The sequence below is a fragment of the Marmota monax genome, unplaced genomic scaffold (genome assembly GCF_021218885.2).
Source record: "Marmota monax isolate L192 unplaced genomic scaffold, Marmota_monax_Labrador192_F-V1.1 WCK01_AAM20220418_F8-fsc00064, whole genome shotgun sequence".
Taxonomy (NCBI): Eukaryota; Metazoa; Chordata; class Mammalia; order Rodentia; family Sciuridae; genus Marmota; species Marmota monax.
The window spans coordinates 9,718,870-9,746,053 of NW_026694542.1; the positions used below are offsets into that span (position 1 = coordinate 9,718,870).

At 56.4% G+C, this 27,184-nt stretch overlaps 1 protein-coding gene across 7 annotated transcripts in view; it reads left to right on the top strand.

Annotated features, from left to right (window-relative positions):
- The window catches only part of Arhgap23 (Rho GTPase activating protein 23), an 83,951-nt gene that overhangs the window by 28,543 nt on the left and 28,224 nt on the right, over positions 1–27,184 (top strand). For 3 of the 7 annotated variants that reach the window (XM_058571558.1, XM_046420391.2, XM_046420392.2), the window contains exons 2-12: positions 7,320–7,481; positions 10,326–10,368; positions 11,598–11,693; positions 11,874–11,952; positions 12,078–12,132; positions 15,055–16,219; positions 17,816–17,971; positions 18,180–18,291; positions 18,439–18,496; positions 20,122–20,265; positions 25,951–26,268. In XM_058571558.1, coding sequence (XP_058427541.1) covers positions 7,320–7,481; positions 10,326–10,368; positions 11,598–11,693; positions 11,874–11,952; positions 12,078–12,132; positions 15,055–16,219; positions 17,816–17,971; positions 18,180–18,291; positions 18,439–18,496; positions 20,122–20,265; positions 25,951–26,268 — 2,388 coding nt within the window. Of the gene's footprint in view, positions 1–3,906; positions 4,044–7,319; positions 7,482–10,325; positions 10,369–11,561; positions 11,694–11,873; positions 11,953–12,077; positions 12,133–13,901; positions 14,047–15,054; positions 16,220–17,815; positions 17,972–18,179; positions 18,292–18,438; positions 18,497–20,121; positions 20,266–25,950; positions 26,269–27,184 lie in introns of those variants that run through there. The other 4 variants (XM_046420394.2, XM_046420393.2, XM_058571559.1 and 1 more) reach the window with 4 other exon arrangements.

Sequence of the window (27,184 nt, forward strand, 5' to 3'; positions counted from 1 at the left end):
CGGCTCATCAGCTTGGCCTGTTGGGGCATGTCAGGTGGGAGCCTGTAGCCAGCAGTGCTGGGAACCAGGCATCTGAATGGGGCTAAAGGGTGGAGGAGGGCTGAGGAGGCGGCTGCCCTTGAGGGAGGAGACTGGGGCAGGGGTCAGAAGCGTGGGCAGGAGGGCATGTGCTGGGTATTGCAGGCCTGCATGCTTGGGATGGCACAGCTGGTGGGTTTGCCCTGTCTGTGTGTGAGGTCATGGGGTGGTTAGGAGTTGGTGTTTGGTGGTGTTGGAGACCAGTTGGAGCTTCATCAATTCTGGATGATTCTTTGGGGATGGGAGTATTGTTGGTCACCTTGTGGTTTGGGGACTACATTCTAGGAGAAGGCGCTGAGCAAGCCAGAGGAAGGAAAAGCAGGCTGAGTTAACCCTGAACCCCTCTCTTCTGCTTCCTGAATCACACTCCCTGTGGCAGTATCAGTTTCCCTTTTTGTCATATCCCTGCCCTCCGGCTCTAGGATGTTCTCCTCCCCTTCCCCAGTTCCCGGTTGCCTGGCTCCCCATGGCAATTGCAGGCTTTGGCTCCTCCAAGCAAGCCCCCCTCTCCTGGGAGGCCTGGGCCCACCCTCACACTCTTCCCAGAGGGAAGAGGCCCTGAGACTGATGGAAGGACTCGCTTGGTGGAGGCCAAAGCAGCTGGCTGGGGGGCCTGAGTCTGGAACTTAAAGACTCCTAAAGGTTTTAGGACCTGGAAGACATTCCTGAAAGAACTATAAAAGTCTCGGAAAGAGGGCAGGGACTGAGACTGCCTTAGTCTCCAAGGTGTCCCAGCTTCTGACAGGAGCAACACCACTCAAAGTGTGATTGAAAGGATTAGCAAGAGGGTGATGGAAAGAGATCTGGGTTAGGGGTTAGAACCCTGTGACAGGATCCCAGCTTCATAAAAGTGAGGCCTTGAACCAATCACTTCTCCTCTTTGAGCCTCAGTTTCTGTAACTAAAAAATGGGTATTAAGAATAATCCCTGGAAATCCAGTGTTTAGAGTACAGGTCAAATGAGAACAAGTGAAAGTAGCTTCCAGTATTAAAGGGTGATATCTCTTTGGGAGATAGGGAAGACCAGCATGGGATGCCTTCCATTTGGGGGTGCAGCCTCTAAGCCACTTCCCAGGGACCCTTAGAAGAAGAGGTTGAACATATTTTGCAAGCTGGACAAACTAGAGGGGGATGGGAGAGACTGCTCAGCTGGGTAGTTCCTGATGGGGGGGAGGAAGCTGGGCAGGGTGTGGGGGGAGGACTCGCTGGGCAGGAAGGCTTGGAATAGAATCTCAGCTACGCCTGGTATTTCCCAGCCCTTGGCCCCCTCCCCCATGGCCCTCTGGGGCCCACCCCACATTCCTTTCCCAGAGGAAATGGGGGGAGGGAGCTGGCTCCACAGCCCTAGAGGATCATTTATTCAAACCATGTACCATCTTTGAGGCCCTACTGTGTGCACCCACACCCTCCAGAAGGAAGTCCCTGCTGAAGCAGCTGGTTGGAGGAGGTACGGTGCCCTGGGGGAATCTGTTGCTTTCATCGCCAGGCCTTTCTGCCCCTGCCAGCTCAGAGGGCAGGAGGCGGACATGGTATATGGCTCATCTGTTCAAGCTCCCCGTAGGCATAGCACAGAAACCCCAGGCCCCATTTCCACCTCTCTCCTTCCTGCAGCCTCCAGAACCCTCTGCAGTCTTGATAATATTCTAATCTTGAGGCATAAGCAGCACATGTTGGTGCATGGGTCACAAGAGGCGACAGTCCTTCACTTCCTTAGGTCTAGAGAATGGATTGCAGCAAGAGAAAAGATGGCTGAGGGGCCGGGAGAGGGTGGAGATGGAGATCCTGTGTCTTTGCTGTCCCTGACTACCCTCGATGTCCCTGACTCTGGTCCTTTCCCGTTTGCCCCCTAAGTCTCCTGACTCAGCTGTGGGCAGCCTTGCTCTTCCCGTAGGGCTTCCGCCAGGGTGGGGGTGGGGGTCCAGCTCCTGCATGGGGCCCACAAGCAGCAAACAGGAAACAGGAGAACAAAACCGCTCCCTGGCTGACACAGGGACCGCCCCAGGCCTCACCATTACCCTTCCGCCTCTCTGTCTCCCTCAGTGATCCCTCAGTGATCCTACCCACCCCAGGGTCCTCCCTCTATCTCCCCTCCTCTCCCTCCACCTCCCCTCTGCTCCCTCCGTCCCCACTCTCTTCTCTCCCACTGCTCCAAGTTCACCTTCCTCCTTTTCCTCCCTTAACCCCTCCACCTCCCCTTCCCTTTCTAGACCAAGTACCTCTCTTGGGCCACCATCCTGGCAGGTCTTCCCTGGAACAGTGGATGACAGGATGGGGGTGGGAAGAGGGAGTCCGACTCTTGGGTTTCCCTTTTGGTAGCTCCTCCCAAAAGGCTCAAGCCTGTGACTCTTCCTCTCAGACTCCTCCTAGATTTGGGAGCGGGATGGGTTGGAGCCATACCCATTCCTTGGCCACTGGCTAGGATTCCCCAGTAAGATCCAAAGTAGAAATGAGTGGCTTTGGGGTTGGTGGCCCTGTACTGTCATAGCAAACAGTGTTCTTGGGTCTTGTTTTCTTCTCTACAAATTGGGCCACAGCAATGGCCCTGGGTCACAGTGAGTGGCTGTAGTGACAAGCATGTTGTTTATAAACAGTCAAGTGTGATAGAAATGGTGGTGATGATTCCACACACACTAGCCAAAGCCCCTGCCAGCCCACCCCAGAAAGGGGAGAGGGCCTGGGAAAAGAGAGAGAGCCAGGACAGGGGAGGAGGCCAGGGCCTGGCATTCACATGGGGCTTCCTGTCTGACACATTTGGAAGGTGGGCTAGGGGCCAGCTTGGAGTCCATTGTGGGCTCAGTGATGGTCCCTCTGCTACAGCTAATGGGCAGGGGTCCTAGGGAAGATGCATGGAACAGTTCCCCATGGAAGTGAGGGGATGGGGGCTCCACTTGTAGCCTTGAGGTGTACCTAATCACTTTGGCATGGGGTGTAGAGTGGGCACAGTGCTCTGTGCTGGGCAGTGTATGTGAGAGACCTGAGTGGACGTGACAGAGATGCATGGAGGAGTGCGGTCTGCAGGAAGTGCCTGTCAACCGGCTGACTGCATGGGGTGGGTAGATGGGGTCTATGGGGTCTGTTGGGGTCTGGTGTACCTTCAGGAAAATAGTGGGTATGCTGACCAGTGTGTTTCTGTGGGGTATGTGGACAGAGGGTATCAGGGGGATAGGTGCGTGGCGCAGCCTGTACGAAGAAGGGAGGATGTTGACGTGTGTGCAGCTCTGTGAGGCACCTGCAGTGCACGTGTGAATGTGCTTCTCTGGGAGTATGAAGCTGGCTGTGTGAGTGTGTACTGAAGTGGTCAAGGTGTGTGGTTTGGGTAGTGTGTGAGTTTTTGTGTGCGCGGGAGAGTGTCGTCTGTGAGTACGTGCATGCCTGTGCGGGACCGTACAGTGCTTTTGGCGCGTGTGGGTGTGTGAGTGTGTGGGTGTGTGGGATCAGGGCGGCCGCGCACAGGGGCCGCCCCGGAGGGGGAGGCGTCTGCCTTGCGCTACTCGCCGGCGTGTCCCAGCTCCGGCGCCTTCAGCCAGGAGGCGCGGGAGGCGCGGCGCCGCTCCAGCCGTCCTGCCGCCATCCGCGCGGGCCGTCCGTCCCCTCGGGGCTCCGGGGCCCCGGGCCCGTGGCTCCGGGGGGCAGGCAGGGACCCCCGGGGTCCGCCTGCCGCCCGGGGGGCCGAGAACGCCTCCCGCTGGGCGCCGAGCAGCGGCCGTGGGGCCCCGCGCCACACGCCCCACTCCGGAAGCCAGGCCCGGGGCTCGCTGGGGCCGGGGCGGTGGCCGGGCACGAGGGCCCCCGCTGGCTGCGGCGCTCGTGGGCAACGCCGTGTGGCGCGTGGAGCGCGCGGGGGCCGGGGGCTGGCGCTGGGAGCGCGCCGTCGGCGTGGACTGCAGCGCCCCGGAACCGCGCTGCCTCTGGCTGCCCTACCTCCGCCACAGCGAACGCCTCGCGCCCGGTTCGCGCGGGGCCAGGGTGAGCAGGATGGGGGACTGGGGCCAGGGACGATCTTGTCAGGGCTGAGAGGCCAGCGGGTCACCCCCTTCCCTGAGACCTTACAGCGGTGTGCGCCCTGCATTCCGGTCCTTGGACTGGGGAGTGTGTGAAGAGTTGAGAGATCGGGGTGAGAGTGACAAGGTTAGTGGCGTGGAGCTTTTCCAGAGGTGCTAGATGAGAATTGACAGTGTGGATGGTGGCCTCCAGTTGTCTCAGCCCTTTAGGTTTGCAAGCAGTGGAAGGATGGTAGGGACCACCTTGTCGTCTCAACTATGGGGCATCTAGGAGCGGTCAGTTAGGCACCGCTAACAGTGGTCACCACCCCACTTTCCCCCGAAAGGAACCCTGAACACGGGGCACACTGGGGTTTCCTAGTGGGCAAGGAGGCTGAGGTGGCAGAATGGGCCCCAGCAGGTAGTGAGTGCTGTCGGTGTGAGGCCGGTGGGGCTGGGGGCAGTATTTCTGATGTCCAGGATCTACCGGGCTGGTAGGGCATGAGTCACAGTGGGCACCATGCCCAGCCTGAATACTGTGCTTTCTGCAATGACCTCTTTATGCTCCTGGGGGGAGGAGCAGGACTCCTGGGTTCTAGTTCCTAGTGTTGCCAACCCACCACTCTTGCACTTGGGTCTAATCTGTAGCCTAGGGCCATCTGCCTTTCTATCATTAGTTGGTATTTCTAGATGTCTCTTTCCTGACATGAGGGTGGCTGTGTTTGGAAATAGATTTGAGCCAGGGGAATTTAATCAGTAGTGTCCCTGGGCCCCCTGAGTGTTTCCCTCTTCTTCTCCTTGTCTCTGTGCCTGCATTAGAGAGATAGAGTTGGGGTTGTTTGTGAGCAAATTCAATTGCCTTTCTAATTTTCATTGCTGGGTCTTTCTGTTTTTATATCTATCACCTCCCTTCCCCTCAGGATGAGAGCAAGACCCAGTGTTATTCCGGGTCAGAGGGGAGGAGAGGAAATATGTATGTATAATGCATGAAGGATTGCGGTTAAATCTAAGGAAGAACTTCCTATAGGGAGTTGCCTGTTCTAGCTGGGTCTGTGGTGTCTCCTCTTCAAGCTGGGGTGTGGCAGGGGGATTACTGACATTCCCAGGGGCCTAGTTGGAAGAGGTGGAGGAAGGGGGCCTGGAAGGAAAGAACAGAGGAAAGAGAGAGGCAGAGATAAGGGAGGGGGTGCCAGTTCTGCTTGGGTTAGGAGGGAACTGTGAGAGGAAGGCAAGCCCACTGTCCTGGATTACAGGCAGGTGCCCCCAGGGAGTGGCACCCCCAGGCAGCTGGCAGCTCCAGGCAGGATATGTACAGGGGAAGAGGTGGGGGGCGTGCGGGGACCTGTCCCAGCCACTTCTCATCACCGGGGCAGCTGGTGGCTTAAACCTTAATCCAGGACACTAGCAAAACAATGGGCCCTGCAAACAGCCCCAGCTCTGAGCCTGGGTGAGGGGTGGGCAGGGGGCCCCCACACTGGGGAGGAACAGGGGTTTCTGTAGGAGGGGCAGCGGAGGGGCTGGTCCCCCAGGTCCTCTTCTCTCCCTGATCAGTTCCTTGCCAGCTCAGCAGAGATAGGAAATCCAGGGGATTTCAGAGAGCAGAATTTCCAAAGAATTTTCTCTTTGTTCCCTGGACCCCCATGGGGTGTGGGAGTCAGTGGAGGAGACTACTACTTGTGTGACAAGTAGGAGCTGATGGGACACCATTGGATTTCCTGTCTGATTCTGGCTTCCTGTACTGGGGTGGTCCAGTTTTTGCTTGGACTCTTCTGGGGATGGGGAGCTCACCACCCCAAGTCTGCGCCAGACTGTATTACATCTCGTATTAGATCACGTGTTAGAAACTCAGCCTCCTAGTACCTTCTACCTGGCTCTGTCATCTGGGACAAGGGCTGGGTACAAGTGCTGGCTGGGCCTCCATGGGATGTGTGAACAGGAAGGTGGGTTGAGGCTTGGATGAACTTCTTAGCATACCTGCACTGGGGTGGCTGGTGTTTGGGGGCTTCCTCCAGCTATTGGAAGGGGAGCTTTACAATGAAGTGCAACGTCCTTTCCCCAGAACTGGGGGGCTTCTTTCCTCAGTCCCCAGCCCCCCAGTCTTTCTCCCCTTAGTGCAGGCTCCTGCTAGAGCCAAGGACTACTGAGGATGCTGAGGAGGTTGAGGGCTGCTAAGGGTATAGGGGGAGGCTTTTTGCTATTTAGGGCTTTGGCTGAGGGGTGACAGTCAGTTTCGGCTGACTGATGAGGGAGGGAGGGCGGGCAGGGGTAGGCCTCCTGGCTTTTCCTGTGGCAGCTTCTCCTTGGCTCCCTTCATCTCCATTTGGTCACCCTGTGCAATTTCTCTAATGCCCTCTGATCACCTACTGGTCTCTGTGTCCAAGAAGAAGATCTGAAGGGAGTCTTCCTCAGACGGTCTGTCCTCCTCTGCCTTCTGCCCCAGAAACAGCCCCTTGTGCTCCACTAAAGCCTTGATTTCAGATCTTAGGGAATCCCAAGTACTTTAGCAGGTTGGAAGAGGGAACCCCCTCCTCCGCCCCCACCACTTTCCTGGGAATAAGCCAGGCCTGTGGGCTGGACTCTGGGACTTCAGGAAGTCCCTTCAGTTGTCTGATGTCCTGTCTGCTCTCTTGCAACTCTTGGTCCTCATGTGTTCCCGAAGCATATGTCTGTGTGTTTGTCTATGTGTAGGTGTGTCTCTGTGCTTTGTGCATGAGTAAGACTGTGCTTATGTGCCCGTGTGTGTGTGTCCATGTAAGCATATATGTGTGCTCATCCACGTGTGCATTTGCATGTGCATTTGTCTGTGTGTTTGTGGCATGTTCTGTCTGCACAAGCGTATGTATCAGTGTGTGTAGGTGCATGTCTGTATGTGCCCATGTCTGTGTGTATGTGTGGGTGTGTGAGAGTTGCAACTGTTCAGACAGCAGCAGGCCTCTCCTGCGCGGGAAGGCTGTGTGTGCAGCACCTGGTACATAGTAGATGCTCATCAAATGTTTGCTGAACTGAAAGAAGGCCTGGTTTACAGCCAGTTATTCCCCTAGGGGTAAAGGCATCAAGAGGAGGCTGAGGTGAAAACAAGGAAGAACTCTTGGGCTGATGATGGTGGGAGGAGAAGGAGTCGGGGGTAGGAAGAGGTCAGGCAGAAAGGCTCTCTGGGGCTTCAGACCCTGACAGTCCCTCTCAGGTCCTGGGCTGGAGGCAGGGTGCAGAGGTCTGAGGGCTGGGCACGCAGCACTCATCCTGTCTCCCTGTGCTCCCACAGCTGCCTCTGGGCCCACGAGATGGGTGCTCTCCTGGGCGCCCCCTCCCCTGGCAGGGGCCGAGGACACTGCTGCTGCACAAAAGTCTCCAGGATGGCTTTGGTTTCACCCTGCGCCACTTCATCGTGTACCCACCCGAGTCTGCCGTGCACTGCAGCCTAAAGGTATGCCCAGTTCGCCAGTGTCCTCACTGTCCCTGGGAAGCTTGATGGGGGAGGGTGATTCCTTTGCCCACTAGTCCCTCTCAGAGAAAAGGTCCTTCCTGGGACTGCTGACTCCCTTCTGCTGGGAGGAAGGCTGCTGGGAGGCTGTGCCTGCTAGGGCTGGGACAATTGTACCATGGGACAGTGGTCAGAGCTCCTAACCACTGTGGCCTGGGTCTTCTCAGGAAAAAGGATGGTGGGGAGCCATAATGCTCTCTGTCCTACCCCCCAGACCTGGTCTCTGGAAAGTGAAGAAATGCTTGGGAAGATGGAGTTCCTGGGATTCTTGTTTCTAACCTGGGTCTGCTGTCCCTATTCCCAGTCTGTGCCATCAAGGAACCTATCTCTCAACACACTTCCTTTTTTGAGGGGGTGGGTACCAGGGATTGAACCCAGAAGTGCTTAACCACATTTGGCCACATCCACATTTTGATGTGGCCAAAGAGCCACATCCTCAGCTCTTTTTTGCATTTTATTTAGAGACAGAGTCTTACTAGTAGCTTAGGATCTTGCTTGTAGCTTAGGGCTTCGATAAATTGCTGAGGCTGGCTTTGAACTCGTGATTTTCCTGTCTCAGCCTCCCAAACCATTGGGGTTACAGTTGAGTGCCACCATGCCCGCCTGGCCCAACACACTTCTGAGACCCCTCCCAGAGTGCCCCAGACCCATGTTGGCCACAGCTCTATATGCTGGAAAGGGAAGGTGGCACAGGATTTTAGTCCTTGTACAACTCCCAACTCATTGTGGGGTCCAGGCTGTCTCTCCTCCCTGGCTCTTTCTCCTGCAGTAACCTTAGGGCATGTGTTGCCTTGATCACTAGGAGCCCTTCTCACCCTAATATAAATGTCAAGTTCAGAAACCAAGCCCCCTCAGTCCAACCCAAGGCTGAGGGCTGAGAGGGAAGGGCCTGGAGAGTGCAGAGGAGTGGAGGAAGAGGGTAGAAGGTGATCTAGGCAGCAACCATGGCTCGGCACCAGGGCCCTGCCCCTTCTTCCTCCTCTTTTCTTGTAGAGGAGGAGACAGATTTATGTCCAAGTCAATGAACCCCTTTCTCCCCTTCCCCCAGGGCTGAGATCAGCCTGTACAGCTGTTGGGGGATTCTCCCTTGGGGACCTTGGTCCCACCTGCCAGAGAACTAAGGCATTGGATTTCACTGTGTGCTTCCATGTCTCTGTGCCCGCATGTGAGGATGGTGTGCTGGGCATGGACTTGCATGTGTGTCTCTTGGTGTACGTGTAAGATCTGTGAATCCATGGCAAGTGCACATGTCACTGTGTAGCTCTCACTCATGCCTGAATCTGGGGTGCCGGCAGAGCCATTATTGGCTGAAGCTGCGTTGGGCACAGAGGTGGGGGCAATAGTGTGTGGCACTGCTCTATACTTTGAAGCACAAGTACACCAGCCCTGTAATTCCCCAGAACCCCCATCCTTCCTTCCCTTCTTCTTGGCCCCTGCCACCTTCTCCCAGGGGACCCTGCTGAGGGGTGACAGCAGCAGAAGCCCGTGCAATAGTCCTTGTGGTGAGCTCTTCCTCCCCTGGAGGAAGACCAGGGGCAGGACCAACGAGGGAGGCCTCCATCCTTTTTCCAGAACCTGCACAGGGCTGGGAGGGGCCCTTGGCCTGGAGGCAGGAGGAGGCCCAGTGCTCCCCACCTTCCTGCTGCTGGCCTGGGAGCCCGCAGGGAGCCCAGCCGTCCAAACGCATCTGTCTTCCTTTGCCACCGGCCCTCTGCTGTCAGCTCACATCAGCTGGCATGCACCCCACCGAGGAGGCAGGGCAGAGGACCTGCTCTCCAGCAGCACCCAGTGGCCTTCCTGCGGCCCACTGTGTCCTGGCTGGGTGCCAGTGAGTCCTGGGTTCCGACTCTGACTCTGCTAGTGAGTTTCTGATTGGCCTTGAACAAGTCACAGCCTGTTGTCTGTCAAATGGGTGTATCTGTGGAGAGTCGGACAAGATGGGGCTGAAGGCCCAATCCAGCTCTGAAATGCCATATTTTGCTTGTTTGGCCTTTCTGATCTCCTTTCCCTCAGTCCTAATTCTTCCCCAAAGCCACTGCCCTGTCACCTCCACAGGATTTGGTTCCCAGGGCCTCCCAGTAGACCTCCAGCACCTAGCTACCAGAATTCTCTGCCCTGCTGGTACCCATTCTCTTCCACAGAAGCACCCTCACCAGTTCCCTCTTCTCACCTTTCAAACCTGAATGTTTTAGTCTGATCTCTGTCACTTGTTGGTATTGACCTTCTCCTTTAACCTGGTGGATCCAGCCCTCACTTGTGCTTGTTGATTCCTGCCACCAAGCATTGCACACTCCATTCCCCTCCCCCAGAACACTTTCTCCCTGCCACTCTCAAAGCTGTCTTAAGATCCCCTCTCCCAGAGAACTGCTAATCAGTCCTTCCTGCTCATTCTGCCCCATTCTCTGAGAGCGATAGCACTGTTTGCACTTGTCACCCCCACTTATCTGTGTCTGCCTGGGTCTTCTGTGTTGAGTGAGTGGAACCTCCTCCCTTGACCTTGGATTTTCCCAAGGGAAGGGGATGTGGTTCCTGCGTGGATTGGGGGTCCCAGACAGCTAGGATGCTGGGGTGGTGGATTGGCCAGTGCTGGTTTAGCATGTTTCTGGGGAACTTGGCCTGGAAATTGGCACTCAGCTGATAGCCCTCCCACCCCCTTGCTGCTGGCTAGTTGAAAGGAGATAAGGGGGAGCTTGGAGGGGCCCACCCAGTGACGCTGGCCTTCCCCTGTGCTGCCCCTGCTGCTGAGGGCTAAAACCAGGGCCACACCCATTTCCCTGTTCCTTGCAGGAGGAAGAGAATGGAGGTCGAAGAGTGGGAGGAGGAGGAGGAGGTAAGGAGGCCTGGGGGCGGGGCTGGCTGGACTCAGCCTCCAACTTCTATTTCCCTTCTGTTCCCGGCAGTCCCCCCATCTGCCTCACTTCCACTAATGTTCCCGTCTTTCTCTTTTCCCGTGTTCCTGGCCTGGCCTACTCTGGGTCTCTTCTCCTCCCCCTCTGCCTTCTCTCTTTCCTCATGCTCATCTCCCTGTGGGCCTGTCCCTTCTGCAGACGTCTGATACCGTGGATGGCAGATGGGTACCTGCCATCTAGCCCCTGTCCTCCCTCTAGTTGCTTTCAACACAGATCAAGGCCCAGGTGGGACTGCAGGACCTGGGGACCAGTGGTAGGGTACACCAAGAAAAAGTGCTTCCTTGTGGATAGAGTGAGGTCCTGGAAGGAGGGGCGGGGGGTGAAACCTTTGTTAGATGGGGGCTGAACTCCCTTGCTGTCACCCTTGCTACCCCAAGGGTACCTTGCCAGATTCCAGGCTCCCCCCAGTATTTAAGGCACAACTCCCTAAGCAGGCAGACTTCCTGCCCTGCCCTGGGCTTCTGCAGGCAGCCGTGGGGACACTGTCTTCCTGAGTCAGAAGGAAGACATAGGCTGTGGGGGAGGAGTCAGCTGCTCTAGAACAGGCCTACAAACAGCAGAGAGTGTAGGTGCAGTGCAGCGCCCCCAAGCCCCCAGGGTTCCCAACTCTGGAGAAGGGGTGATTGGGTGGGAGATGTGTTGGTATGTCCCTAGGCCTGTAGTGTGGGCATTTCTGTGTGTGTGTGGGAGGGGGTATGTGCGTGCGTGCCCATATCTTCAGGACCTGATGATGTGGGCCTTTTACACGGCACCCTTTGGTTTGTCTTGTGACGTGTGTGTGTGTGGGGGGGGGGGGCTGAGGGGACAGACTCTGCCTCCCTAAGTAGACAGTAGACAGTGGGCTCTGGAAGGTCAAAGACTACGTCTCCACTTCCTAGGTAGCTTGGTTTCTAGAACATGATAGAGATGTGGTGGGCATTTAAGGGGCTTCTCTATGTGTTCTTGAAAGTTTTCACTCTCCTGCTGCGGCCTCTTGTCTGGCTCTGCATCTGTGGCCCTATTTACAGTGTCCTGTGGATGTGTGAGTCTGTGTATGCTTGTGTCCATGTGAATGTGATCATTCTCTGAGTGTGTGTCCCCTGTGTGTGTAACTGTGCATGGGTGTGACCTTCAGCAGCCACCCCCAGTTAACCTGGCTGATGCCCACCAGGACCCTCCTCCCGGCACCGCCTGGAGCCCATGGATACCATCTTTGTCAAGAATGTGAAGGATGATGGCCCTGCCCACAGGGCGGGGCTTCGCACAGGTGAGCTGTCCTAGTTCCCTGGCTCACTGTACCCTCACTATGGTTAGGGTGGGATTCTTGGGTCTAAGTTGTTGGGGAGGCCCTGTCCTCCCATTGTCAACCATACCTGGCACAGAGGTAGTCAATGGGGCCGTTGATACCCCTTGGCTCCTTACACAAGTCCCTACTCCTTGTCCACAGGAGACCGGCTTGTGAAGGTGAATGGGGAAAGTGTCATCGGGAAGACCTACTCCCAGGTCATAGCTCTGATCCAGAATAGGTGAGCATCCCCCATCTTCCTCCTTCCATAGGAGATCCCAGCCCACCCTACCCCCTTGGTCCTAGTGGGTTAGGAATCCTGTTTTCCCAGATCCTCTTGCCTGACCCTCTGCCCTGTCTCTGTAGCGATGATACCCTGGAGCTGTCCATCATGCCCAAGGATGAGGACATCCTCCAGCTGGTGAGTCCTGTGGCTGTGGTCTGCATGGAGGCATCTGAGGCCAGAGGCAGCATATGGTCCTTCTCCTTGGGCCCTTACTCCTGCATTGGCCCCTGTGAAAGACAGAAGGAAACATAGCCTGACATTGCCCAATTGGGGCTGCCAGGCCCATCCCTGGGCTGGGGCTTGTTGTTGCTTCATTCAGGGATGCTCTGAGCTAGGGAGAGGGGAGGTGCTGGCCTTGGCAGGCAGGATTGCTGCCAGGGTATCTGGAAAGAGGGTGGCCTGGCGGGCTTTCCCAGACTGGCATGTTCTTATTAGCTCTTATGAGAGACGCCTGTTGCCCATGTCCCTCCCTGTCTGGCCCCAAGTGAGAGTATCTCTGTAGGCATTTACACATACACACACCAAATACCGCCCCCCCCCCCCGCCAGTGCACTTATCACACTCCACCCTTGTCGTGGGCACCATTCATACACAGGCAGAACATACCAGGTACACAACACAGCTGCACAGTACCACCCTTCCTGTAACACACCATACTTTGCAGTATGCCGTGACACACATGCACCCCTCCAGGCCCAGGCCACAATACAGACAATCCTCACTGCCACCTCAGTCCACCCTCAACATCACTATCTGCCACAATCCCTCTGCCTAATGCTCAAGACCTCACGACACACTTACTAGCACCTCTGTTCCCTGTGGCACAAACACTACTGATTATCACAATGTATATATTTGGACTTCTTGCCACCATGACACAAATGCCCACTGGCGTGTTATCACAACATGCATGTCCAAGAACATGCCCAGCCCATCTCAAGCACCTGTGCTCAGCAATATTGCAGGATCCAAAATTGACATGCTGAGACTGCTCAGTGGTAGAGTACTTGCCTGGTGTGCTCAAGGTCCTGGGTTCAATCCCCAGCATCTTCCCCTCCACAAGAAATAACATAAAATAAGAAACTCAAAATTTGTACACTGGGGATGTGCATTCTGACCCGTCCCCACCTCAGCGTACCTGGAATGAGTACAACACAGAGCTGGTCACCGTGGGAGATGCTACAGATGCTGCATGGAGCACACCTGGAGTCCTGTGCCCAGAACCCAGGGCAGTCCTCTTTGTCCAGTGCCCAGTTCCCTGGTCTTATGGGTCCCAGCCAGATGCCAGCTTGCTTGCCCCTGAGGTCTCTGCCCCCCAGGGGCGGCTGAGGGCCAAGCCCCAAGGCCTGGGCGCCGCCGTGCTGGCTTCTGCTCTGGACGTGCTCTTATAATCACTGTAATCACAGTGTCACATTTGGCATCATGCCCCTCTGGGAGCCTCCACCCCTGACCTCAATTGTCCCCTTGCTTTTCTTGGGGAAGGGGAGAAAAGAATGGGGTCTCAGAGAGACGGGTGACTCACCCCAAATCTCAGTGGTCCAGCCTCCCCCAGGCTGAGGCGAGACCAGTTTTGAAAGGGCCACAGGGAGGGACCTAGGGGACACCCCCCACTAGCTGGCAGGGGCAAAGAGTGGGAAGTCTTGAGCTCCGCTATCCAGTCTTCAGTGGGCTGGCAGCCCCAGATGTCAGCATCTGGGGGCCTCCACTAGCCGCCCCCATCTCGGCCAGCCAGAGGGTGGGGCCCAGGCATTCCTGTGGTTGGGAGCCAAGGCTGGAGGCCAATCAGGCAGCAGCAGCTGCTGACGCCACAGCCAAGCTCGGCCCCTCCACACCCATCCTCCCTCGCTCCCTCCTCCTGCCAGCCCGCCTAGAGAGCCGGTGGGGGCCGGGGAGCCGCCGGCCGGCTGAGAGGGCAGACAGAGGGGACCAGAGCAGCAGCTGTGTGTGTGGGGGGGTTAGCCAGGCAGGGGGCGCAGGGCGGGCAGGATGCTGCCGCTGCCGCTGTGATGCAAGGAGCCCTGGGAGCCGGCAGGATGGCAGGAGGGAGAGGTATGTGTGTCCCCAGCCCTGTGTGTGCCGGCTGGAGGGGCTGAGTGTGCGGGGGTGTGGTTAGCTGGTCCTCATCACATGATGTTTGTGTCTGGGACTGGAGGGTAGTTATGTGTGTGTGTGTCTCATTGTGTTGGCTGTGCGAGTGTCTCAGGGTGTGTATCTTCCTGTGTCTCCTTGTGGTGTGGTGTGTGTGTTTGGGTTTGCCCTCCTTTGATAGTTCACCCTGAGATAGGCCCCTGGTCGCTCATCCAGGGCTGGGCTGGGCCAGGGCCACAAGGCTGCTGTCCCTGGGGGCCGCCTCCTTTTTTGGTCGGGCCCAGGCGCCAGCCCTGTCACTCCTCAGCAATGCAGCGTCAGCCTCAGCAACCAGCGCCAAATTCCAGGCCTAGGGGTGGCAGAAGGTGGCCTGAGGCCCCTTAGCCAGTCGGGCTTCTCTTCCAAGCTGGCCTTGAGGGAGCAGGAGATGGGCAAGTTCATCTTTACCCTGGTGGCTTAGGAGCCTTCCCTAGCTCCCCATCCATGGGTTAGAGGGACCTCAGGCTCTCTAGCCTCCACCCACCCGCAGCCCACCCCACCCTGGACACACCCCTCTGCCTGCTTTCTTCCCAGACATCTGCCACCTTGACTGGTCTCTACTGGGGCTTCCCAGCTCCACCCAAGGGGCTGTGGGCATCACTGAACATAAAAGAAGCAGGGAGGAGGCAGTGGCCAGGCTGGTGGGAGGACCCCAGGAAACAGTTTACGGCTAAAGTCTGTCCTCGTCATAAGTCTTAGAGAAATCCCAGCTCTCTTTCTGGAGAGAGTGTATGTCTCTGTCTCCAAGGCCTCTTCTTTGTCCTCCCTGGGCTCTCGAGCCCACCCTCCTGCTCTTACCCACTCCACCTGCCCCTGCTTAGTTCTCTCCCTTCAGTGCCCTTCTGAAGACCTGGACCTCCTAGAGTTGCAGGAGCCCTGCCTAGTAGGACCTGTCTGGCTGTGCTCACCTGCTTCTGTGTCTCTGGCCAGGCCTACTCCCAGGACGCCTACCTGAAGGGGAACGAGCCATATTCTGGAGAGGCCCGCAGCATCCCAGAGCCACCCCCACTCTGCTACCCTCGAAAGACCTACGCCCCGCCGGCCCGGGCGTCTGCCTGGGCCATTATGGTGCCTGAGCCCATCTCAGCACTGCCCAGTGACCCTCGGAGTCCTGCTGCCTGGAGCGACCCAGGGCCCCGTGTCCCACCTGCCACCCGTGCCCATCTGGACAACTCTTCCTTGGGGATGAGCCAGCCCCGCCCCAGCCCTGGTGCCTTCCCCCACCTCCCCTCGGAGCCCCGGACATCCCGTGCCTTCCCAGAGCCTGGCAGCCGGGTGCCCCCCAGCAGACTGGAGTGCCAGCAGGCCTTGTCACACTGGCTGTCGAACCAGGTACCCCGCAGGGCGGGGGAGAGACGGTGCCCAGCCATGCCACCCCGGGCCCGCAGTGCCTCCCAGGACCGGTTGGAGGACGTGACTACCCACCGCCCGTGGCCCTGCTCCACCTCCCAGGATGCCTTGAGCCAGCTGGGCCAGGAGGGCTGGCATCGAGCTCGCTCAGATGATTACCTGAGCCGGGCCACCCACTCTGCTGAGGCACTGGGACCAGGAGCACTGGTGTCACCTCGCCTTGAGCGCTGTGGCTGGGCTTCCCAGCGTCCATCTGCCCGTACCTCTGCCTGCCCGACTCGGGACCTGTCGGGACCCCAGGCTCCACCCCCACCTGGCCTGCAGGGCCTGGACGACATTGGGTACATTGGGTACCGGAGCTACAGCCCGTCATTCCAGCGCCGGACTGGCCTCCTGCATGCACTCTCCTTCCGGGACTCACCCTTTGGGGGACTGCCCACCTTCAACTTGGCCCAGTCCCCTGCATCGTTCCCACCAGAGGCCTCGGAACCACCCAGGGTTGTCCGGCCAGAACCCCACACCCGGGCCTTGGAGCCTCCTGCTGAGGACCGCCGTGATGAGGTGGTCCTGAGGCAGAAGCCTCCAACGGGCCGCAAGGTCCAGCTGACTCCCGCCAGACAAATGAACCTTGGATTTGGGGAGGAGTCCCCGGAGCCAGAGGCCAGTGGGCGAGGGGAGCGCCCAGGCAGGAAGGTGACCCCTTTGGCCACTACTGAAGACTCCCTGGCTTCCATCCCTTTCATTGGTGAGTAAGGGTGGGGGCGGTTGTCCGTGTCCTGCTGTACCCCACCCACCTGTCCACCAGGCACAAGGCTCTGGGCTAGGTGCTGATAGGATGTTGTTTTTTCCTGTCCATTCAACCCTCTGTCCATCCACTCTTCTGTCATCCTTTTTTCCATTCTACCTCCCATTCATTTATCCTTCCAGCCACAATTCCATCCGCTCTCCCACCTCCCTCCTTCCTTCCATCTGTCTATTCTTCTCTCCTTCCCTCCCTCTCTTTCCTTCTCTCATTCATTCATTTGTTCCTTTCTCCTTTTTATCCACTCATTTGCCATTCTTTCCTTGCCCTTCTCTTCCTTCTTGCTTCCATGCTTCCTTTGTATCTTTCATTCTTTGTTCCTCACCTTTACCTTCCATCTTTCCAACGAATATTTGTGTCTGGCCCTGAGCTAGGCTCCAGGGTCTCCTGGGGGCTAGAGAGTCAGACAGAACCAGCCAGAGGTGGGATGGGTGTGGTCTAGGGAGTCCAGGAGGACAGGGAAGGGCTGTGTGGGGTGTGGTAGGCACAGAGAGAATGTTGGAAAAAGGACTTTTTTTTTTTGTACCGGGGGGAGGGGGGGGGGTTGAACCCAGGGGCGCTTAACCACTGAGCCACATCCCAGTCCTTTTTTATTGTTTATTTTGAGATTGGTCTCTCTAAGTTGCTAAATTGCTGAGGCTGGCTTTGAACTTGAGGTTCTTCTGCCTCAGCCTCCCCAGTCACTGGGATCACAGGTGTGTGTCACCACACCCAGCGGAAAATGGACATTTTGACTAAGATTTGAAGGATGAGGAGTTAAGTGAATGGAAGGATGTTCAGGGAGAGAGACGGGAATATGCAAATTCCTTGGGGTGGGAAAGGCAGGATGCTCTTCCTGCAGCCTTCTGGTTCAAGATGTCTTGTCAGTTGTCAGGGCTTGGACTTCACCTTGAGAGCAGGGGAGACAGTAAAGGCTACACCCCCATACTGGGAATGGGGGGCAGGAAGAGCAGGAAGTCAGGGACTTTTTGGATATGCCGGGTTGCAGCTGAGGGAGTGAGGGATTAGAGGCCCGAGGCAGGGTGGAGAGATACCTTCCGTAGCTGTCAGCCAGGGAAGACCGAGGGACTGAGGGCAGCTGTCATATATTCTGGGTCTGATGGGGAGAGACAGCCTCTGCCCTGAGGAGATCCCAGTATAAGGGGTAGACACACCCCTGACCTGGGGGAGGCATAATTCATGCTTTCAGAGAGACCCTTAGTCTGATAGGGAGACGGAAGTCCCTGAAACTTCCACTATGAGAGGGGAATACTGGCTCTGCCCTCAGAACCTGTTCTAAGGAGGCGGCTCATTCCCACCTCAAGGTGTCCTCCATATGAGGCAGAGGCTCAGCCCCTGCTGAGGAGAGAGAGTCCCTAATCGGTCTTGTGGGCCGGTCACCCTGGGTGGTGGGTATGGTGTCAGCACGGCCTGCAGTGCTTGCGGAGCCTGTGAGTGTGCTCTGAGCCTGATGCACAGGGTGCCGGGGTTGGCAAGACCAGGGTGGGACAAGCAGGTCAGTCTTCTGCCACCTTCACATTTCCCTTCCTTCATGCACAGATGAGCCCACCAGCCCCAGTATTGACCTCCAGGCCAAGCATGTCCCCGCCTCTGCAGTGGTCTCCAGTGCCATGAACTCAGCCCCTGTCCTGGGCACCAGCCCGTCTTCACCAACCTTCACCTTTGCCCTGGGCCGCCATTACTCCCAGGATTGCAGTGAGTGCTCTCTGCTCCCCGACACCCATCTCCCCAGCTGCTCAGTCCCCAGAGGCCTCTGCTAGGCCTGTGGCCTGGTGTCTATTCTCTTCCATCTGGGGCCCCATGGGGAGAGTCACCTCCTGGCCTGGCCCAGAAGGGAGGGCTCTAGGGACACTCCTGACCTGCTGCCCCTCTGACCTGAGGCCCAACGTGGGTGGCTTTGCAGGCAGTATCAAGGCTGGCCGCCGCTCCTCATACCTGCTGGCCATCACCACGGAGCGCTCCAAGTCCTGTGATGATGGGCTCAACACCTTCCGCGACGAGGGCCGGGCACTGCGGTGAGGCTTTGTCTAGGTGTGGGTGGGGCCGCCACAGCCACCCTGGCCATCTTCTCCTGAGGCTAGACCTTGGGGTCTGGTGGGTGACAAGAGAGCAAGATCCTTCCTGTGCTTCCCACACCCTCACCTTCGGTCCTTGTTCCCCAGGCGCCTGCCAAACCGTGTACCCAGCTTGCGGATGCTTCGGAGCTTCTTTACTGATGGGGTGAGCAGCAAGAGTGCGCGTGTGTGTGCGTGTGTGAGGGTGTTGGGGGGGACTGGAGGCCTTGGCATGGGTTCCAGGCCTGTGCCTCCTGTGACCTGAAATGAGCCACTCTGGTTCCTTGTTCCTTGCTCCCTGCACCCCTGACTGTCCCAGCACTCGTGTGACCCACCCTCCTCGTGCAACGTCATCACTTAACAAGACTGCACCTCCCACCCGAGGACACTGCTCTTGTCATCGCCCTTCCCCCAGAGAGCCCCTTTCTCGTCTCCCCTTAACTGTGTGACTCACTTTTTCACTCTCCAGATTTTTTAGGCCTGCTCTGAACTTTCAGCCTCCGCCCCTGGCATTTCACGTCTCCCCTGGCGATACTGTGTTCCTCAGCACTGGGGCATTACCAGCACCGCCCCCCCCCCCCCCCCCCCCCCCCGCCCCTCGTCTTACCTGCTGGGCTCCCAAGCTAGAACATGAGCTCCCCGAGGGCAGGGCTTCCACTGTTCCTGCTGGGTCCCCCTATTACCTGCCACAGTGCCTGCCCAGAGGCACTGTTGTTGTTTTCGTGGTGTCTTCAGGGGACCCAGTGAGATTGATGGAGAGGCTGGAGTTGCCACCCTCTACACCCGGGAAGACAAAGGATCTGGTCTGTTGTGGTTGCTTTTTTTTTTTGGATACCATGGATTGAACCCAGGGGTGCTGTATCACTGAGCCACATCCCTGGCCTTTATATATATATATATATATATATATATATATATAGTTAGTTAGTTAGTCATAAATGGACACAGCACCTTTATTTTATTTTTATGTGGTACTGAGGATTGAACCTCATGCCTTACATGTACTAGGCGAGTACTCTACCACTTGAGTCACATCCCCAGCCCTGTTTTTATTTTTTATTTTGAGGTAGGGACTCGCTAAGTTGCTTAGGGCCTAGATAAATTGCTGAGGCTGACTTTGAACTCTTGATCCTCCTGCCTCAGCCTCCTGAGCGGCTGGGATTACAGGTGTGCGCCACCGTGCCTGGACTGTAACTCTTTGATTGTTTATGAACTGGAAAAGCCATTGTGATCTCAAACTCTCGTATCTTTGGTTAGTTCAACACCTTGCAGATATTGCCACCTGGCTTACTCTTTTATCACTTCCTCAGCTTACTTAACTCTCCCTTGACATGTCACTTCTGATGCTGGAGTCCTGTTGACACTATCGCTTCCTCTGTTTAACTCCTTGTGGACATGGCAACCTGCTCCTCTCACTCAGTCTTTGTTGATGTTCCCACTTCCCCTGTTTACTTAACTCCTTGTTGACACGATCTCTTCCTCTGTTTCCTTAATTCCTTTTAGGCTGTAAAGTTAAAGGAGGTTCCAGATTGGCTTTTTTAGCGTGGTGAGGCATGTGGTCTGGTGGCGTGTCACACACAGCCTTTCCTCCTTTCTGGCTTCTCCATTACGTCTCATGACCTCAACACAAATGGCCCAGAGAGAGAGGAAGCAAGGCCTCTGGGGTTACAGCACGTCAGAGTGTAACCCGGATATACGCCAGGCCCTGGTGGCTGCAAGTGCTGTATGGGGTTCCTGAGATGCTGGTACTGTGGGAGCCACCCTAAATTGCCCTCTGTTGTGTCCTTGCAGTCTCTGGATAGCTGGGGCACTTCTGAAGATGCTGACGCCCCTTCTAAGCGACACTCAACCTCTGACCTCTCAGATGCAACCTTCAGCGATATCAGAAGAGAAGGCTGGTTGTATTATAAGCAGATCCTCACCAAGAAGGGGAAGGTGAGATGGGCGGAGGAATGAGCTGGGGGCGGATGGAGGCTGGCTCCTGTGGAACTCTCCAGCTCCTGGACACCTACCTGCCCTGCACCACCCTTGGAGCCAGGAAAAAAAAAAAAAAACAGCTTAGATTGTAGCATGAAGGATGAAGGTTAGATGCTGGGAAGGATTCTGGGTGTGGGGGGGTACTTAAAGAACTCATTAAAAAAAAGAGATTAACGGGAGAGGAGGTCTTTGTTGTGGGATGGATCTCATCAAATGATGTACTACCAAAACCATCCTGAATGATCCTTGGTTGGCAGATAACCCTGCAAATGGCCACTGGGGCTCATGAAAAATGAGGAGCCAAGGCCAAGATGATCCTTATAGGGAAGTTGAGGTCAAGAGGAAAACAGAGGCCAGCCTTTTCAGGGCTTCTTGGGACCTGCAGAGGGTTCAGTCTTTATCTTAAAGGCAATTGAAAATCCCTGGGGCTCTTCAGGGAGGGAGTTGCAGCTTTAAAATGACCGTTTCCTGGGGACAAATAATAGAGGGGCCACCCTGGAGGCAAGAAGACCATTAAAAGCCAACGCAGAGATCCAGGTGAGAGACAGGGGGATACGTACTGGGGGTTTTGGGGAGGTGGTAGGGAGAGTGCTGGAGGGAGAACAGGTAAGAGCCTGAAGAGAGAAGGTGGTTCCCAGCTCCCTGGGGCATGAGCCTAGGTCGGTGCCCTGAGCTGGGAAAAAGCCAGGAGGGAAGGTGGTTTCTGCAGCCCTTAGCTGTCCCTCTAGTCTACCTGCTCACAGCCAGCGGAGTGATTAGGACAAACCTAGTTTTGACTCTCGATGACACTGCATATTACTCTGAGGGCTTGGGACTCACCCACCTGTGACTCAGTGTCCTCATCTGTAGGTGGAGTTGACAGTAATCTCCACTCCTAAATGTGTCGCTGGGGATTAAATGAGCTGATCGAAGTTACGGGTTTACCCAGCACCTGCACCTGGCAGCTGCTGTTCTGCCTTCCTGCCATTACAGGCCTCTTGGTGTCAGAGGGGAACAGTCCAGGGCCTCTGTGAGTGCCCAAATCCAGGGGTGTTCAAGTCCCTTATATAGAATGGAGTAGTGTCTACATATAACCTACACACATGCTCCCAAACACTTTAAATTCCCTCTGGATGACTTATACTGCTTAATACAATATAAATGCTATACAAATAGTTGTTATACTCTAATTGTTTATGGAATAATGACAAGAAAAAAGCCCATACGTGTTCAGTATAGACACAGGTTTTCCTTAAATATTGTTGATCCACGGTTGGTTGAATCTTTGGGCATGGAACCCGTGGATATTGAGAGCTGACCGTATTTGAATTTTCCACCCTGCCCCTGGGGATATTGTGGTCCCTTGGAAAGAGCATGAGCTCTGAGACAGACAGACTCTGAATTCCTGCCCAGCCATGTTATCAAGCATATGGCTTTGGCACCCCTTTAACTACACTGTGCCTCCCTTTTCTAATCTGGAAGATGGGGACAGATTATTCTACTCCAAGGGAGATTGTGAGGATGGAGTGTGACGTATGGTCCAGGCAGGTCTGATACTCACTGCTGGTGAGCACTAAGCACCCTCTGCTTGGGGATCTCTGTTGAAGTTCTAGAAATTTAGGGTGAGGGAGCCCTCCCAGCCCTGCCCTCCCAGGGTTCATGACCATCCAGCAGAGAAAACTCATGTTGCCAAATAGTGACAAGTGTCTAGACTGTCAGGATGGGGGGTGTAGAGGCCTCTGCAGGGTAGGGTGGGAGTGGGGGCAGGTTTCCAAAGGGCTGAGACATGAGACATGATTCCATGCTGCAGAGACGGGGAGGAGTGGCCTGGGCTTAGATGCCCTCTTGGCGGGTCTGGGGGAGAGGCGGGAGGTGTGCTGGAGCAGGCTGCCTGGAGCACCCAGGGCAGGAGGTGGGAGATAAGGTGGGGAGTTGGGTGGTTGCCAAAGCACATGGGGCCAGACACCCAGGGAATGCCTGTGTTGGGTTTAAGGTGGGCATGGAGTGGGGAGATAGGGGACAACAGTTGTGTCTGTGACAGGAGACAGTGTTGTTACTGTTATCTAGGTGAGCAAGGGCCCTGTTCGAGTCCAGACATTGGGTCAGGAGGAGGTGACCATTTAAAGAGAGATTCTAAGGGAAGGGTGGCCTGGGTTTGCTGATGGCCTGGGATGTGCAGAGGAAGGAGGAGGAGGCAGGTGGCTCCTGGCTTCCTGGCTTGGGCTGTGGGAGAGGTGGAGGGTGTTAGGACCCTCCCCTGAGACACTGGGCATTTGAGGAGCAGGTTTGGGGAAAGGGGTTCTGTTGAGACCATGTGAAGTCTGAGGGCCCTGGGGACATACCCTGGCCGGCCAAGGTGTCCTGGGCACAGATGTCCTGGGCACAGAGATTCTTAGGAGACAAGTGACACTGGGGAGGCTCCCCTGGAGAGGGCCTTTGTCTATCCTGGGTACACGGGTGCCTGTGGCAGTAGGAACAGGGAAACAAGGCAGTGGACCCATCTGAGCCTTGAGAGATAGTGGGGGGGGGAGGTGGGGCAGGCCATGGAAACCAGAAAGAGCCAGCAGGATGGCAGTTAGACCAGGAGGGGGGACCTGGGAGGGGGCAGGGGCAGCTGTGTGAAGTGAGCAAGAGGACCTGTGGGGGCAAAGCCTTTCAGAAGCCACTTGAGTGTCCTCCTGAAAGCAGCTGGCTCCTCCTCCCAGGTGCTCTGTCCCCAGCTCCAGGGCCCCTGGCAGCCCAGCTTCAGAGTTTCCTGGGCAGGGCTGGGAACTGGCCCCTTCTTGTTCACTGACCAATTCTAGAGGATAGGGGCTTCTAGTCCCTTGTTGGCAAAAACCCAATGTTGCTTGTCTCCTGGATGTCATGACCTAGCAGTTAGGGGAAGGGTCTTTGAGTCAGCTTCAGGCTTTCCGTCTGTCCGGGGCCTGATGGCATCTGCTCCAGCAGACCCATTCTCCTCGTGTACCCTCCACCTCACCCCCTCACCAGTTCTCAGCCTCCTGCAGAGACCACTGACTGTCAGTATGGGAAGGGTTTGACACATCCTTAAGCCGTAGAGCTGATATTTGAGCTGGATGTGGCCATGGAGGCTTGTCAGCATAACCCTCAGGTATTCTCAGGGTCACTGGTGCCAGGGAAGGGGACTTGATTTGTCCAAAGTCATCCAGCTGGTTTAGTCCCCTGGTGGTGGTAGGAGGTCTTGGTTCCACCTCATTCTTAACACTAAAATCCTTCTTGGAGGAGAATTCTGGTAATTTTTTTTTTTTTTTTTAAGAGAGAGAGAACTATTTATTATTTATTTTTTGGCGGACACAACATTTTTGTTTATTATGTGGTGCTGAGGATCGAACCCGGGCCGCACGCATGCCAGGCGAGCGCGCTACCGCTTGAGCCACATCCCCAGCCCCAGAATTCTGGTAATTTTATTATTAGGACTGCCATCTCTACTTTGAATGTCCCTGTTCTGGCCCAGCAGTGCTGGATGTTGGGCAGGCTTGCAGCTTGGGATCAACCCTAGGGGAGTCACCCTGCCTTGGTCTGATGGAGCACCTGCCCTCAGGCTGTGCCAAGGACCACTGATTTGGTAAATACTGATGAGCACTTGCCCCGCACCAAGCCCTGGGCTCTGGGCTCTGGGCTGTGAGGCATGGAGGTGAGGAGTCAGAAGAGCTCCCTGCTCCTTGGAGCTTGCCATTTACCGGAGAAACTGGAAACCAGAATGAGCTGAGATCGGAGTGGGTGCTCAGAGAAAGTGAGTGGGGAGAGATGGTGTGTGTGGGGTGAGTGCCTTTAGAAAAAAAAATGGCCAAAGGTAGCCTCATTGAGGAGGCGATGTCTGTTATCTTGGAGCTCAGATCTGAGGGGTGAGAAGGAGGCAGTGACGTATGAGAAAAACGAGAGGAAGGGGCCCAGGGAAAAGGAGCTGCCAGTGCAAAAAGGTCCCCCCAAAAGGAAATGCAGGACGGCTCACTGTCAAAGCCCTGTGTCTTGTGAGTGGGTTTGGGCGGGGGGTAGGATCACACTGCAGAGGACCTTCAGTTTGGTTCAATGCTCTCAGGAGAGAATGTTTTACAAGGAGAAACATCCTTTCCTTCACCTTTGGAAACAACCATGCAGCTAAGGGCTACAGAGTGGGCTGAGGAGGTGAGTGGGGCCTGGAAGTTCTTTGTTATGGTCTAGAGGAGAGTTGTTGATGACGTGGACACAGTGGTTGTGGCAAAGGCCATAGCACAAGCCGGGCGCAATGGTGCACACCTATAGACCCAGCGACTTAGGAGGCTGAGGCAGGAAGTTTGCATGAGCCCTGGAGTTTAAAACCAGCCTGGGCAACATAGAGAGAGCCCCATCTCAAAACAAAGCAAAACAAGCAAACAAACAAAAAAGTGGCGATGTGTGACACTCTTGGAAGCTGAACAGTCGTTCTGATGAGTTGGATGTCAAGGGCGAGGGAAAGGAAGGAGTCAGGGGCAACTCCCAGGTTTCGAGGCAACTGGGTGGATTGACTGAACTGGAAAGATGGGGGCGGGTGGAGAACAGGTTTGAGTGTTTGGGTCACGTGCCCTGTCATAGTGAGCAGGGAGTGTGTGAAGTGCCTGTGGGACTTGTAGGTGGAGACACTGAGTAGGCTGTGGGAAGTTCAGAACCAGGCTGGGGCAGACAGTCGGTGGGCCAGGGCTAGACATTTTGGAATCACCATCAACAGATGGCCTGGGTTTAAAGCCAGGGCCTGGATAGTGGCCCTGTGAGCGGTGTGCAAGGAGAGGAGCGCCCAGGAGAAGCTCAGGAGCTCCTCATCTGAAGAGCAGGTCTACCTTCCATTCTGCTGATATTTGGGCTACAGACAATGCTTTGTTGTGGGGGGCTGTCCAGTGCGTGGTGGGGTGTTTAGCAGCATCCTTGGCCTCCACCCACTGAGTGCCATGCCCCTTTCCCCCACATTTGTTCTCCAGACAAATGTCCCTGGAGGGTGTGTGATTGCCCTGGTTGAGAACTGAAGGTTTGAAGGATGTGGGGAGGGCCATAGAGGAGCATAAGAAGGAGCCAATAGAATCAGGAAGAACCAGGGAACTTGGTGGTCTCCGATGCCCAGAGAGGCCTTGAGAGGGAAGGCGGGGCCAGCAGTGTCAGATGTCACTGACAGGTTAAGACAGGGCTGGCCACAGCGACTGACTGGCCACTTGGTGATCCTGGGTGACCCCGAGAGCAGCTTTTGGGCAGCGGTCGCGGAGTGAGGTCTTGAGTGAGAGGCAAAGAAGTGGGAAGAGCAGCTTCCCAAGTGTGTGGGCTGCTCTGGACCAGTTTTGCTTTGAAGGGCGGGTGTAAAGGTTGGGGTGTGGACCAGGAATGGCTTGACAAGAATTTTATTTGAAGGTGGTGCTGGGTAGGGGCCTATGTGTCCTTACAGAGCCTGGTAGTGGTGTTCTTGTTTAGAGAGGGAGGAGGTTGGGGTCCTGTGAGGGGCTGAGAGCGCTGGGCAGGTGGAGCTGCTACAGAGTCGCGGGCTGTGGGCGGGCAGCTGCGCAGAGGCAGGCAGGTGGACGGGCCTCCTGGTGGGGGGTGAGTCGGCCTCCTTCGCAGTCGGCAGCCCCTGCGGCTAGGGGCCGAGGGCAGGCCTGATTCTCACATTTCGCCATCTCTCTCCCACCCCGTGTCTCCCTGCAGAAAGCGGGCAGCGGCCTGCGCCAGTGGAAGCGGGTGTACGCCGCGCTGCGGGCGCGCTCGCTCTCGCTGAGCAAGGAGCGGCGGGAGCCCGGGCCGGCGGCGGCGGGGGCTGCGGCGGCCGGCGCAGGTGAGGACGAGGCGGCGCCCGTCTGCATCGGCTCCTGCCTGGTGGACATCTCCTACAGCGAGACCAAGAGGAGGCACGTGTTCCGGCTGACCACCGCTGACTTCTGTGAATATCTCTTTCAGGCTGAGGACCGGGATGACATGCTGGGCTGGATCAGAGCGATCCGGGAGAACAGCAGGGCCGAGGGCGAGGTGAGGCCCGGGCGCCCCCGCCGGGCCACGAGGGCAGGGCAGGCTGCTTTTCAGTTGCTGTGACCTGGGGTGACCCCTCTGAGCCTCATTCCCTCTCCTGAAAGAGGGGCTAGCAAGCGTCCTCCCCTTGCCCACCTGGGTTTTGGTGTGAGAAGGGCACCAACGGTGGCTCATAGCACCTGGCGTCCTCCTGGGCAGTGACTGGCAGTAGCGAGACTAACAGCAGTGGTGATAGTAATTACTATTATTGTGGGGACCCCCTTGGGCAGCCTCTGGCACAAAGAGAGCAGCTCCGGGCCAATCGAAGCCTGTCTCAGTCGCCTGGGGGCGGAGTCTCATGGAGTGTAGCAGAACAGGTGCTCCTGCGCCAGCAGTCGCTCATCCGCAGGGGATGAACAGAGCGACTTTCCATGAGGCCAGGAAGCTCAGCTTTTGGTTGCAAGTGGACAGGGGTTGAGCCTAGCACTTTGGAAGGGATTTGGGGAGAAATCTTGGGATAACTGTCCTGGGTAGCTATCACCTCTCTCCATGGCCCTGAGCTGGGTCTCCATTCCCCTTGCACCCTTGGGCCAGGTGCCTGGACACTCCTGCCTAGTTAGGTGGGGTCTTGGGCTTTGAGGTAAGGCTAGTCTTTGCCAATACAGAAGTGTGCCTGGAACTGGGTCCAGGTGGCCGTCTGCTTTGGTCATGGGAGAGGGGCATTAGTGCAGAAAGGCCACAGCCTTTCTCACCAAGGACATGTCTTCTTGCTGACTGGCCCTATCCTCCTCAGGAGAGCATCTTTCCTTATGTAGGGAGGGAAGTACCTGGAATCTGGGCCTCTGCTCTGGAGGCCTGGTTGGGCCATCTCCAGCAGGGCACCGTCGGGGGCCCTAAGTTATCTTCATTATGGCAATAGCTGTGCCTCATGGGACAC